The 14794-nt window shown below is 36.7% G+C and overlaps 2 protein-coding genes across 3 annotated transcripts; one reads left to right on the forward strand and one right to left on the reverse strand.

The window, feature by feature from the left end:
* The first annotated feature begins 7893 nt into the window (after positions 1-7893).
* LOC108948855 (putative pentatricopeptide repeat-containing protein At1g68930) lies at positions 7894-12689 on the forward strand. 2 transcript variants are annotated; one of them, XM_018778256.3, is made up of 2 exons: positions 7894-10680; positions 12298-12689. In XM_018778256.3, exon 1 carries the CDS (start codon positions 8025-8027, stop codon positions 10254-10256), a length of 2232 nt encoding a protein of 743 aa, XP_018633772.1. In that variant the 5' UTR covers positions 7894-8024; the 3' UTR covers positions 10257-10680; positions 12298-12689. The 2 variants fall into 2 exon arrangements, with proteins under 2 accessions (XP_018633772.1, XP_033517681.1); XM_033661790.2 differs by having other exon boundaries at positions 12321-12689.
* On the reverse strand, positions 11063-13412 carry LOC104118131 (uncharacterized). The gene is made up of 5 exons (XM_009629313.4): positions 13260-13412; positions 12317-12939; positions 11811-11919; positions 11416-11736; positions 11063-11330 (listed from the first exon to the last, which is right to left on the reverse strand). The coding sequence occupies exons 1-5, from the start codon at positions 13410-13412 to the stop codon at positions 11277-11279; spliced, it is 1260 nt and encodes a 419-aa protein (XP_009627608.1). The 3' UTR covers positions 11063-11276.
* Between the last annotated feature and the right edge of the window lie 1382 nt (positions 13413-14794).

Raw genomic sequence — 14794 nt, forward strand, 5'->3', positions numbered from 1 at the left:
ATAATGGTTATTTTTCAATGACTTTACAAATGTTGGCTATTTTTTAGTTAACAGTCCGAAAACTGGCTAGCTAGTGCTATTTTAACCTAGTTTCATGATGTTGAGAAGGCCCAAGTAAACAACCAAATAAGTCGATTTGATAGTCGTTATTCAGTATTCATATTGGGCAAGATTAAACTTGAATTTGCGCACAAAAGTCTTACATTAAAGGGTAAAATATTTTCTAATAAATGCTATTTCATGCATGATTCGAACCCGAAACTTTTAACTAAGAGTCGGCTTGAGCCTTGAGGTACGGTCAGTGTACCAAGAGTAATTTTACAGGAATTTTTCTTCACTCTATCAAAATTCATGTGTAAGTGAAGATGTACCTATTTAAACACGAAATGACTTTTAGTTTTGAGAATACGATTGTTAAAGTGACTGTCCTTTTATTGATTACGACTGAACAATAATGACTTGAAACGTACTTAATTACAATTAAATTTCTCCATTGGACATGTTAAGACAAGAGTTGTGCTATTACAGGCTGTTCATCAAACTTCACATTAAAAAACAATCAGTCTTTTAGTTTATGTAGTCGTCGGCCTCCCTACACACATGTGTACGCCACAATGCCTCCTTAATTCGGGACGAAGACAAGATGATACATACGATAGGCAAAAAAAAAGATCATCATTTCATGATAGTGTATGGGGAACGCAAGTTTGATCGAGTACATGCTGTTCATGAAACTTCACATTAAAAAACAATCGCAGTCTTTTAGTTTATGTAGTCGTCGGCCTCCCTATACGCATGTGTCCGTCAGAATACCTCCTTGATTCGGGACGAAGCCAAGATGATACATACGATAGGCAAAGAAAAGACCATCATTTCATAGTGCATGGGGAACACAAGTTTGATCGAGGATTATATTGGAGAGGAGAGATGGAAGAAAGATATGGATGAAAATGTACTTGCTCCTGTATCGAGTTTAAGTTTTACATATTTAGGGCGTAAAACATATTTACACAAATAAGTTACTATTAGGTAATTATAGGTCAATCTCTTAATAAGTATTCATTAATAATCTGATAAAATGATAATTAACATATTATCACAAATTAAAATTTATCGATAATATAAAAAAACTTACACCGTCGGTCTTAAATCCATCAAACAAAGGGAGAAAAAGAAAGATCTAAAATTTTGGACAGAGGTCATATATAGTACCCTGCAGTCCGGTCCTTGGCCATTAAGATCAATCATTAAACAATTAAAATAAAGAGAAATGTATATTTTTAGTTGCTTCTAAAAATAATTATCGATATATATTTATTTTTTGTATTAATGGCGTTATATACATATATATATATATATATATATATATATATATATATATATATATATATATATATATATTCTTACACTTTTTGGCTAGCAAATACAAGGCCAACTGACCAAACATCTTCCTACAATTCAACAGTTTAATGTATGTATATGTATATGTATATATTCTTACACTTTTTGGCTAGTAAATACAAGGCCAACTGACCAAACATCTTTCTACAATTCAACAGTTTAAAAATATACTGGATTTTATTATAAAATAAAGACTGTAAAGTAAAGACAAGTATAGAGAGAAACTGATATATTATTCTGACTTCAAACTTATGTACATAATGAACTGAAGACTCCTCTATTTATAGAAGAAAGGAAGCAGCTGCAAGGCTTTTCTTTAGTTGCTTGTAAGCTGTCTGCATGAGCTGCTTGCAACCTGCCTGTTTAATAAGAAGCTGCTGCAAGTCATTTCATTGAGCTGCTTGCAACCTGCCTGCATCAGCTGCTTGTAGATAAACTTCAACAGAGTACTAAATGGATAATCTTCTTCAGGAAGATTATCTATAGCGGAGTAATAAATGGACATCCACAATATAATAATTTTCATAACACTCCCCCTTGGATGTTCATTTAAAAGGTATTGTGCCTCGTTAAAACCTTACTAGGAAAAAACCCTGTGGGAAAAAGTCCTAGTGAAGGAAAAAGAGTACACATATTTAGTAATACGCATTGCTAGCTGCCTCATTAAAAACCTTATAAGGAAAACCCTGTGGGAAAAAAATTTAGTAAGGAAAAAAGAGTACATCGCGTATTTCACTCCCCCTCATGAAAACCTTGTTTCAAATATTTGAGTCTCCGCATTCCAATCTTGTATACCATCTTCTCAAAAGTTGAAGTTGGTAAAGATTTAGTGAATAAATCTGCCAGATTGTCACTTGAACGGATTTGTTGCACATCAATGTCACCATTTTTTTGAAGATCGTGTGTGTAGAATAATTTTGGTGAAATGTGCTTCGTTCTATCTCCTTTTATAAATCCTCCCTTCAATTGGGCTATGCATGCCGCATTGTCTTCGTATAAAATTGTGGGTCTTTTCTCACATTTCAAACTATATTTTTCTCGAATAAAATGAATTATTGATCTCAACCATACGCATTCCCTACTTGCTTCATGAATAGCTATTATTTCAGCATGATTTGAAGAAGTAGCAACAATAGATTGTTTTGTGGAGCGCCATGATATGATAGTACCTCCACATGTAAACACGTACCCGGTTTGAGATCTAGCTTTATGGGGATCAGATAAATAACCTGCATCTGCATAACCAACAAGATCTGCACTATCTTTGTTAGCATAAAACAAACCCATATCAAGAGTTTCCTTTAAATATCGCAATATGCTTAATCCCGTTCCAATGTCTCCGTGTAGGAGAAGAACTATATCTTGCTAGTAAATTAACAGAAAATGCTATGTCAGGCCTTGTAGTATTAGCAAGATATATTAGTGCACCAATTGCACTGAGATAGGGTACTTCGGGACTAAGGAGTTCCTCATCCTCTTCTGGAGGTCGGAACAAATCTTTATTCATTTCAAGTGATCTAACAACCATTGGTGTACTCAATGGGTGCGCTTTGTCCATGTAAAAGCGTTTTAGGACCCTTTCTGTATAGGCAGATTGATGGATAAAGATCCCGTCTGCTAAATGTTCAATTTGCAGACCAAGACAAAGTTTTGTCTTTCCAAGATCTTTCATCTCAAATTCTTTCTTAAGATATTCAATTGCCTTTTGGAGCTCTTCTGGAGTTCCAACAAGATTTATGTCATCAACATAAACAGCAAGTATAACAAATTCTGAAGCCATTTTCTTTATAAAAATGCATGGACAAATAACATCATTTATGTAACCCTCTTTCAGCAAATATTCACTGAGGCGATTATACCACATGCGCCCAGATTGCTTTAAACCGTACAAAGATCTTTGTAATCTGATTGAGTACATTTCCCGAGATTTTGAATATGCTTCAGGCATTTTAAATCCTTCAGGGATTTTCATGTAAATTTCATTATCAAGTGACCCGTACAGATAAGCTGTAACCACATCTATTAGATGTATTTCAAGCCTTTCACGTAAGGCTAAACTGATGAGATATCGAAATGTTATGGCATCCATAATTGGTGAATATGTTTCTTCATAATCGACTCCGGGTCGTTGTGAGAATCCTTGTGCAATAAGGCGGGCCTTGTATCTTTCAACTTCATTTTTATCATTTCTTTTTCGCACAAAAACCCATTTATGACCAACTGGCTTTATACCAGCAGGTGTTTGGACTACTGGTCCAAAAACCTCTCTTTTAGCAAGTGACTTCAATTCCGATTGAATTCACTCTTGCCACTTTGGCCAATCGGATCTTTGTCGACATTCTTCGACAGATTGGGGTTCAAGATTCTCATTATCTTGCATAATGTTAAGTGCAACATTATATGCAAAAATATTATCCACCACTATTTCAGATCGATTTAAATTAATCCCATCACCAGTAGAACTTATTAAAAGTTCCTCACTCACTTGAGTCTTGGGTTCATTGATTTCTTCAGGAATCTCAGAACTAATCAGATCTTGGGTCTCTTCAGGAGATCCCTTCATAATATCATTTTGATCATTTGTCGATTTTCTTTTTCTAGGATTTCGATCCTTAGAACCCAAAGGTCTACCACACTTCAGGCGTGCTTTAGGTTCACTAGCTCTCATGCTAGTAGATGGTCCTGTTTGGATGTAAATTCGGATAGGCACATTCTCTGCAGGGATATGCGACTTAGTTATCCTTTTCAAAATCAGTGAATGCGTTTGGCATTTGATTTGCTATATTCTGTAAATGGATGATTTTTTGGACCTCCTGATTACATATAGGGGTACGTGGATCAAAGTGAGATAATGATGAAACTTTTTACACAATTTCTCTTTTGATTTCCTTTTTCTCTCCCCCTAATTGTGGGAAATTTATTTCATCAAATCGACAATCTGCAAATCGAGCAGTAAATAAATCTCCCGTCAATGGTTCAAGATAGCGAATAATAGAGGGTGATTCAAACCCAATATATATTCCTAATCTTCTTTGGGGGCCCATCTTACTGCGCTGTGGTGGTGCTACTGGCACATATACAACACATCCAAAAATTTGTAGATGGGCAATATTTGGTTCATGACCAAAAATCAATTGTGACAGAGAATATTTATTATAATGTGTCGGTCTGAGATGGATAAGTGATGCTGCATGCAAGATAGCATGGCCCCAAACAGTAGTGGGCAATTTTGTTTTCATAAGTAGTGGTCTTGCTATCAATTGCAGCCGTTTAATAAATGACTCTGCAAGGCCATTTTGAGTATGAACATAAGCTACAGGATGTTCAACTTTTATTCCAACTGATAGACAGTAATTATCAAAAGCTTGAGATGAGAATTCTCCAGCATTATCAAGGCGAATAGCCTTTATAGGATAATCTGGGAATTGTGCCCTTAATCGAATTATTTGGGCTAATAACTTTGCAAACGCCAGGTTGCGAGATGATATTAGGCAAACATGAGACGATCTTGAAGATGCATCTATTAAGATCATAAAATATCTAAACAGCCCACTTGGTGGGTGAATAGGTCCACATATATCCCCATGTATACGTTCTAAAAAGGTAGGGGACTCAATGCCAGCCTTCATTGGTGATGGTCTAGTGATCATTTTGCCTTGATAACAAGCATCACAAGAAAATTCATCATTTGTAAGAATCTTCAGGTTCTTTAATGGATGCCCACTCGAATTTTCAGTAATTCGTCTCATCATTATTGATCCAGGATGGCCCAAACGGCCATGCCAAAGTACAAAAGTATTTGAATCAGTAAACTTCTGATTTACGATAGAGTGTGCTTTAACTGTACTAATCTTTGAATAGTATAAGCTAGAAGATAAAGTTGGTAACTTTTTTACAATGCATTTCTGGCCAGAAATATTCTTTGTAATACAAAGATATTCCACGTTCATTTCATCTATTGTCTCAACATGATACCCATTTCGGCGGATATCTATAAAACTCAACAAGTTTCTTCGGGACTTGGAGGAGAATAATGCATTGTCTATAATAAGTTTTGTTCCCTTAGACAGAAATACAATAGCTTTTCCGGAGCCTTCAATCAAACTTATATTACCAGAAATTGTAGAAACATTTGCTTTTTCCTTATGCAAATAAGAAAAGTATTTCTGATCTTTGAATATGGCATGAGTTGTTCCACTATCAATTACACAAATATCTTCATGATTGGTCTTTGATCCAAACATAATTTGAAGATTATTCATATTCTTCAAAATGACATAAACAAAATAAATATGATAGTAAACAGTATTATCAAAGCATAACTTTTATTTATATACAACAATTACATAACCATACTATCTACTACAAACAACAAAAATTAAAATATTTACATTTTTACAGATTCACTACCGATCACATGACTTGTTTCTCCTTATGGGAGTGCAAAATAATCAGCTACATCCAAATGCATGAAGTCTAAATTATCTTCAGAAATAAAATTTGCTTCAGCATTTTTCTTTGTCTTCTTCAGGGAGGCTTGATACAGCTCAATCAGGTGCTTTGGCATACGACATGTACGTGACCAGTGCCCTTTTCCTCCACATCTATAGCATGCATTTTTTTGCTTTACTTCTTGCACCGCTTCATGCTTTTGTTCCTTCCTTTTTCACTGCTGGTGGTGATCAGGATTTTTTGGTGCATTATTATTACCACGATTAGAGTTTCCTCCCCGACCACGGCCATGACCACGACTGGGGCCACGCCCTCTTCCACATTTAGCTTGGTGGAAGTTCGTCTCATTCACTTCAGGGAATGGACAAGAACCAGTAGGTCGGCTTTCATGGTTTTTCATTAATAGCCCATTATGTTGCTCGGCTACAAGAAGATGTGAGATAAGTTCAGAATACTTTTTAAATCCCATCTCTCGATATTGCTGCTGCAGGAGCATATTCGAGGCATGAAAAGTGGTGAAAATTTTCTCCAACATATCATGATCAGTAATATTATCACCACATAGTTTCAATTGGGAAATAATTCTGAACATAGCAGAATTATAATCACTGATAGATTTAAAATCTTGTAGCCTTAGATGAGTCCAATCATAACGTGCCTGTGGAAGAACGACCATCTTCAGGTGGTCATATCTATCTTTCAAATTATTCCACAGTATGACTGGATCTTTAACAGTAAGATATTCCATTTTCAGGCCCTCATCAAGGTGATGGCGTAGGAATATCATTGCTTTGGCACGGTCTTGGTTTGATGCCTGATTTTTATCTTTGATGGTGTCTGCCAGACCCATCGCATCAAGATGAATTTCGGCATCAAGCACCCAAGACATGTAGCTTTTGCCCGATATATCCAGGGCTACAAACTCAAGTTTAGAAAGATTTGACATTATTTAGAAAAAGAAAGTTCGTACCTCTGATACTTTCAAAGTATTTTCTCGAGATGGCAGAGTCTCGTGCTGATAACGTGTTATAAAATAAAGACTGTAAAGTAAAGACAAGTATAGAGAGAAACTGATATATTATTCTGACTTCAAACTTATGTACATAATGAACTGAAGACTCCTCTATTTATAGAAGAAAGGAAGCAGCTGTAAAGCTTTTCTTTAGCTGCTTGTAAGCTGTCTGTTTAATAAGAAGCTGCTGCAAATCATTTCATTGAGCTGCTTGCAACCTGCCTGCATCAACTGCTTGTAGATAAACTTCAACAGAATACTAAATGGATAATCTTCTTCAGGAAAATTATCTATAGCGGAGTAATAAATGGACATCCACAATATAATTATTTTCATAACAGATTTTACCTTTTTATGATATTGGTTTTTCCTCTAGTAAGCAATGGAAAAGTTTTCGAAGTTGATAACTGGGACCTATTGTTTCATTTTCTTTATGTTTCATCAATAAAAATATTTTTCCCTTTAACTTTTGTTCTATTTTTAAGCTTTTAGTTTGAGTGTCATCTCACGTTAACATATATTAAATTAACTTCATGTTAGGGCTATATGATAAGAGCTAATTGTAATTAAGTGCCAAATACACCGTAACTTAGCTTTGCTTTTACTTTTGTCCATGAAATATATATATATATATATATATATATATATATATATATATATATATATATATATATATATATATATATTAAAGCAAAAATAATAATTAAAACTTACCAAATTCTCAGAATGATTTGTTTTGCTATAAAACTATTTTTTCTTGTCCAAGCACGTTTTATTTGTACTTTGTTTTTGAACAAAACAGATCAATCAAATTACAAAACAAATATTTGAAAAATATCAAGGATATTAAAAAGACAAAATGAATCGATAGATTAAAGAGTCACAAATTTTGCTGCCTCTAAGTTATTTTAACCGTAAACATTATATAACTTTACTTGTATAGTGAGTAAAGCTCAGTTACTTTATTGGAACAAAAAATAATTTTTATAACTTCTATGTTATAGTTTGTAAAGAAAAAAGGAAAAAGATTTTGTGATTTCTTAGCCATCGGCCATTGCTCTCCTTTTGTTCTTAGAATAGCACGTGATCGATCCACGTGAGTTCGAATCCGTCGAGTATAAAACTGCCCAACTACCCGCCAATTTCCCTTTTGAACAATATGTCTCACATTTCCAACCACTACTGCTCTCTGCTCAAACTTTGGTGTGAAACGCAAAACCAAAACCAAATCAAGAAGCTCCATTGCTTCATTCTCAAAACCATAGCAAACCCAGAAACCTTTTTGCTAAACAATCTCATAAACACGTATAGTAAACTCAACAACAAAGAGTATGCACACAAAGTGTTTGAACAAATTCCCCAACCAAACCAGTTCTCATGGAACACCGTTCTTTCTGTTTATTCCAAGTCCGGAAACTTCGTACAAATGCGGAAGGTATTTAATCTGATGCCAAAACGAGATGGGGTGTCTTGGAATTTGATTATTTCGGGGTATGCATCTCAGGGTTTGTGTATCGATGCGTTAAAGGCGTATAAGTTGATGTTAGAAGATGGAAGAATGAGTTTGAATAGAATAACATTTTCGGCAGTGATTATATTTTCTTCAGACAATGATTGGATTCGGATGGGTAGGCAAATTCATGGGCAGATAAAGAAATGTGGATTCGAGGAGTATGTTTTCGTGGGTAATCCTTTGGTCGATATGTATGCCAAAGCAGGGTTTATTTACGAGGCTGAAAAGGTTTTCAGTGAGTTGCCAGAGAGGAATATGGTGATGTATAATACGATGATTATGGGTTTTTTGAGGTGTGGGATGGTAAGAGAGTCGAGAAGTTTGTTTCAGGATATGCCTGAGAGAGATTCCATTTCTTGGACAACGATGATAACGGGGTTAACACAGAATGGTCTTGATAGGGAAGCACTTGTATTGTTTAGGAAAATGAGGTTAGAGGGGCTGGCTATTGACCAGTTCACTTTTGGGAGCATTTTGACTGCTTGTGGAGGCCTCCAGGCTATTGAAGAAGGCAAACAGATTCATGCTTATATAGTCAGAACCTCTCACAGCGACAACGTGTTTGTAGGTAGTGCCCTTGTTGACATGTATTCCAAGTGTAGAAACATCAAGTACGCCGAGACCACTTTTAGTAGAATGTCGAACAAAAATATCATCTCTTGGACTGCAATGGTCGTTGGATATGGACAGAATGGTTATAGCGAAGAAGCTGTTAAGGCTTTCTGTGATATGCAAAGAAATGGGGTTGAGCCAGATGATTTTACTTTAGGAAGTGTTATAAGCTCATGTGCAAATCTGGCTAGCTTGGAAGAAGGAGCCCAGTTTCATGGTCGAGCATCAGTATCAGGCTTGATATCTTTCATTACTGTTTCTAATGCACTTGTGACCCTGTATGGTAAGTGTGGCAGCATAGAAGAATCTCACCGGCTTTTCGATGAGATGTATGTTAAGGACGAGGTCTCTTGGACAGCATTAGTGTCAGGATATGCTCAGTTTGGAAAAGCAACCGAAACAATTGAGTTATTTGAGAAAATGCTGGTACATGGTCTTCAACCAGATGGAGTAACTTTTGTTGGGGTTCTTTCAGCTTGCAGTAGGGCAGGACTTGTGGAAGAAGGGAAAGTTTATTTTGAATCGATGGTGAAAAAACATGGAATTACGCCAATTCTTGATCATTATACTTGCATGATTGATTTATTCAGCCGAGCTGGTCGTTTAGTAGAAGCAAAAGATTTTATAGAGAAGATGCCTTGCACGCCAGATGCAATTGGTTGGGCTACACTGTTGAGCTCATGTAGAACCCATGGTAACATGGAAATTGGCAAATGGGCAGCAGAGTCCCTTTTAGAACTTGAGCCAGAAAATCCTGCCAGCTATGTCTTACTCACAAGCATGTATGCTGTGAAAGGAAATTGGGCTGAAGTGGCTCGTTTAAGGAGGGCCATGAGAGATAGAGGTATGAGGAAGGAGCCAGGATGTAGTTGGATCAAATATAAAAACAGAGTGCACATTTTCTCTGCTGATGACAAGTCAAGTCCATTTTCAAATCAAATATATGCAGAACTGGAGAAATTGAACGCTAAAATGATAGACGAGGGTTATGTACCGGATGTAACTCATGTCATGCATAACGTTGAAGTGTCCGATAAAATTAAATTGCTTAACCACCACAGCGAGAGGCTTGCTATTGCCTTTGGTTTGATCTTTATCCCCCCTGGGCTCCCAATAAGAGTGGTTAAAAACCTAAGGGTATGTGGTGATTGCCATAGTGCAACTAAAATCATTTCTAAGATCACCCAAAGAGAAATTCTTGTAAGAGATGCAGTTAGATTTCATTTATTTAAGGATGGAAAATGTTCTTGTGGAGATTTCTGGTGATAATTTGCCCATAATTTCAGATCAGTAACGAGGTCCACTTATCCTCTTTTCAATCTCTTGCTCTCTCATGCGATTAATTTTCAAGCCATAGCGAACAAGTAAAGGAGTGATAGAATGAAGTCGCTAAAGGCAGGAATCCATCCTTCCATTTGATCAAAGGGAACTGTTACATGCATCATGCTGGTTCCTGTGTTTGCACGTTATATGAGAGACGAATAATCTCACTGATTCTTTTAAAAGTATACATTTGCTTCCCATGAGAGGACTTGGCTATGTCTGCTATATATTAGCTCAAATTACAGAAGACTGCGGAGCCATTCTCAGAAGCACCACGACTCAGAGCTCATCAATTTCCATATTGAGTAGCATGCAAGCGTGAAACATGGAGTATCTGATTTATGAGGCTACCAATCCTCTTGACAACGTAAGTTAACCATAACATAGCTGATTATGTTGACAAATTACAGCCCTTTAGACATTGACGTTGTTATCTAATTCTGTTAGTTTTGGGAGAAAATATAGTTCTGTTGGTAACTTTTGATTCATAAACACATCAATATGAGAAAGCTTTAACTTGCAGCTATTGGCTTTTGGATAGGAGAAGCAGATGATTTTTATTTATCTTGTAAAAGGGAGTCAGTCTTCTGCTCTTCGGATGAAAAGCTACTGATTTTTGGGAATTTTCTTTATTTGCCTTTCATATTGTTATATGAGATGATTTACAATCTTTGTCCTAAGTGTTTATAAGTTACCAATGCATACCTGATGTACTAGTTGAGTACAATCTACATATCGGCACTTCTGCCTTATGTGATTCAAAAGAAATAGATATATTGCCAGTCTGACTAGATTCTAACACCAATACAATTCCAGTATCATCAAGGAATTTACTGTGGGTAGTTATACATACAACAAAAAAGCTGTGATAGTGAAACATAAAATTTTAAGTTTGAAAGAGATATAGCTTCTTTCAGCTTGAGATTCAAACAAGGGCTTATTCCATAGAAGCAATAACCATATCTAATCCCGTTGTAGTAATGATGGGAACAACTCTGACTGACTTTCCGGCGGATTCTAGAATATTTGAAGAAAAATCTCATTAGACTAAAATTTAGGGGTATGCGATAATGAGATTATTAGAGAAGCTAGAAAACTTTACCTGCAAGCGGTGACAAATCTCAAAAACTTCAGCAAGGGGTGCCCAGTCTCCAAAATTCCTTTCAATAAATTGATAAGCAACTCCACTTTTTCCTTTGCCGACAATGAAAAGTCCTCCTTTTATCTCACCTTCACCCCTGAAGTTCTGCTCCACCCCCATGGCTTTCGCTCTCTTATAATTTGCAATAGCTCGAGGATTAAATAGAAAGCCTGATATGAACCTGTCTTTTAGCAGATTTCCTCCTCCCAGAGCTTTATAAAATGCCATGCTTTTGTCAAAGAGGACTACGCCACCCCAGTATCGTGGCCAGAAATCCTTTAACTGGATTACAAAACCCAGCATAATGAACCAGGTCCTTCCAAAGAAATGTCAGCAAAAAAGTAGTAAAAAGTTACCTCTGATTCTATTTGCTCATGAAGAACAGCAAATAATTGAAACCCCAATGCGTCAAATATTGGTTTCTTTGCATAAAGTTGGTGGGCTTCAGCTCTGCACATAATGCACCTGTTTCCATCATCTTTTTGGGATTAGATTCAGTAATTCATGCTCATAGAAAAAGATTTAATTTCATCTTCTTATAAAAATATAAATACCATTTGTTCTTTAAAGGGGAAAAACATTCCTAGGTTATATCCTTCATCAATGTATCCAGAGTCTAGTGGGATCACATGCATTGTTGGATCTTCTATTGTGATTGAAGTTTTATGCAGGTATTGACTTGAGTTTCCCTGTGAAATTCTTGCAAGAGGTTTCTTTATTTCTGTTTAACCTAGTATCTGTTATATCCTATAAGAGGCAGCGTCCGAGACATTGCATATACTGTGTCTGAGACATAGCATATCCATTGAACTACAATTAACAAATTATAGGTGTTAATTGCAGAAATGATTTGATGCTTTACCCAGGGCGACGAATGCATATAATCACTGCTGGTTTATCACGCCAGAGCTCTGAAGCCTTCAGTGGCGGAGTCTTTGTTTTCACCAAACGCTCCATTCCAATCTTGTACTCTGGCGTTAGTTTCTGAACTGAGATATTCTCAATGGTAGAATAAGGAGCAACATTCTCAACTACTGGGGTGGCCTGCACACAGCCGCATGCTCTAGGCTCATCTGGCATTGAAGCTACTGTTCCCTTAAAAACATGTCCATCTTTAATTTTGAAATCAGCCAATGATTGTTCAAGGGATACATCATTAGCTGTATTGGTTCTCCTAAGGGATCTCGTCATACTCTGCTTCCTGGAGTTGACAGCAGAAATCTCTCTCCTGTAAAGACTCTCATTCCTCGAGGCACTTCTTCTCCTCACTTGGAGATCGTTGGCTTCTGGCAAAGAATCTCCCCCGCAAGCTGCAGTTCTGTCTGTAAAACGGGCAACATGGCCCCTTTTCATTCCATACTTTGCAGTAAGATCTACTGCACTCAAGTTAAGAAGCTCAGAAAGGGAATTCCCAGACTCCTCAAGCTTATCTGCATATTGCATCAGTGCATGATCATGCAGGTATGACCTTATTTCCAGCGCATCCTTGAGTAAGAAAGAAATAGAAATCAGAACAATATCTTATTTTGTTTCTTACCTTTATTCAGATGTGCCTGTTGAAAGTTTATTTTGAGTAAAAACGTAGAAATGGAATGGAGGAGTTTAGGATTTTTGATTGCGCACAAAGATGTTTTAATGATCTCTTATTTCTTTTGTTGGAACTTTATTTTTCTGATACTTTATATTGTTCTAGGGAAATACAAGAATTACTTAGTTGTTTACAAAGATTTGCAAAAGAATATGAAGAACCCCAGATGATTTTCTTGAGGTATATACAAGAAGGGTGAATTATCAGTAAAGAGAACCTTTTGCCGTTGAGTCATGTTCAACTCGTTCATATCATCTGCAGTCATAATCTTCAGTGTTGGTACATCATCCCACCCTTCCTCCAACAGCTTTGGAATAAGTCCCTGCAGCGATCCATTTCCAATAAAGTCCTCAATCGCGAAAGAAGCCATCTCCTTTCTGAAGCAGAGAAACAGAGAGAGACTTGGAAGAAAGACCTGTGTATATATGCAATCAATGAATGTACACACTTATTAGTTTATATGTCCAAGTTTGAAATACATTCACTTCGACAATGTCTATGGCTGTGGTTAACTCCTGTCTCAATGTATTGTGCATTCTTATAGTGATTGATGAACTGCTTCACTCATAAGATCTTTCAATTGCTAACGATAAACAAATTTTTCTTTTTGTTGAAGGATTCTATAAAGATATCTACTTTCGTAGCAGACGTTATAGCATTTATATATTAACACTGAAGCATTTTTTGACATACGGTATACTGTTGGTGGAATATTTTCCAAAAATTAAGATTTTGGGTTTTAGTCATGACCTTAAAAGGATGAAATAAAGGCTGGAAAATGGGAATATTGACAAATGGAAAAAGATAACTTTGCTCTGAAATCTTCTTTAGTTTAATCAGAGGGGCCAATTGAATATTTAAAGCTTTTAAATAAAAAGATTTAAATCTTTGTTGGCGATTATGTCACAACTGCCGGCCAAACATTTTTGCCAAAGCTGAACCAGTTGTGCTCTTTAATTTTTTTTCTGTTTGGTCAGACAAGTTCACTATCGACTGTTCATCATTTAGGGTGTTCAAGAAAAATCGAAAAGAAATTCAAGTTAAAAAACCACCTCGTTGTAAAAAAATCGACATGTTTTTTTAAAAAAAAATTATATCCACTGAGTAGCAGAAATGATGTACGGGGTTGAGTGTTGGGTTGTTACGAACTCACATATCCAGAAGATGAAAGTAGGAGAAATGAGTATGTTGAGGTGGATGTGCGGGCACACTAGTATGGATAAGATCAGGAATGATGATATTCGGGAGAAGGTGCGCGTCCCATTGATGACAAGATGCGGGAAGCGAGGCTCCGATGGTTCCGGCATGTACAGAGGAGGAGCCCAGATGCCTCGGTAAGGAGGTGTGAGCGGCTAGTTGTGGAGGGCACGAGAAGAGGTAGAGGGCGGCCGAAGAAGTATTGGGGAGAGGTGATCAAGCAGGACATGGCGAGGCTTCAGATTTCCGAGGACATGGCACTTGATAGGAAGATGTGGAGGTCGAGTATTAGGGTTGTAGGTTAGGAGGTAGTTAAGTCCTGCCTTACTTCGTACCGTTGTGAGACTAGTCTGGTAGGGTTTTGTCTAAGCTAGCTAGTGGCAATGTCATGTCTTACTATTTTGCGTTTCAGTGCCGAACCTATTTACTAGCTATCGTTTTTTGCTTTGCATCTTTCTTCTGGATTTCATGTTCCTATTTTTCCTATGATTTCTGTGGTGATACTGATATTGTCTCCTTTTGTCTTTTTGTCCTCTTGAGCCGGGGGTCTTTCGG

Source organism: Nicotiana tomentosiformis, chromosome 10 (assembly GCF_000390325.3).
Source record: "Nicotiana tomentosiformis chromosome 10, ASM39032v3, whole genome shotgun sequence".
In the NCBI taxonomy this organism is placed as follows: Eukaryota; Viridiplantae; Streptophyta; class Magnoliopsida; order Solanales; family Solanaceae; genus Nicotiana; species Nicotiana tomentosiformis.

Coding starts and splice junctions, on each gene's coding strand:
- LOC108948855 (XM_018778256.3), top strand. CDS start 8,025: ATGTCTCACATTTCCAACCACTACTGCTCTCTGCTCAAACTTTGGTGT.
- LOC104118131 (XM_009629313.4), bottom strand. CDS start 13,412: ATGGCTTCTTTCGCGATTGAGGACTTTATTGGAAATGGATCGCTGCAG. Junction 11,920..12,316: donor ATATGCATTCGTCGCCCTGG/GTAAAGCATCAA, acceptor TGATGGAAACAG/GTGCATTATGTGCAGAGCTG. Junction 11,737..11,810: donor ATGAGCAAATAGAATCAGAG/GTAACTTTTTAC, acceptor TTTGTAATCCAG/TTAAAGGATTTCTGGCCACG.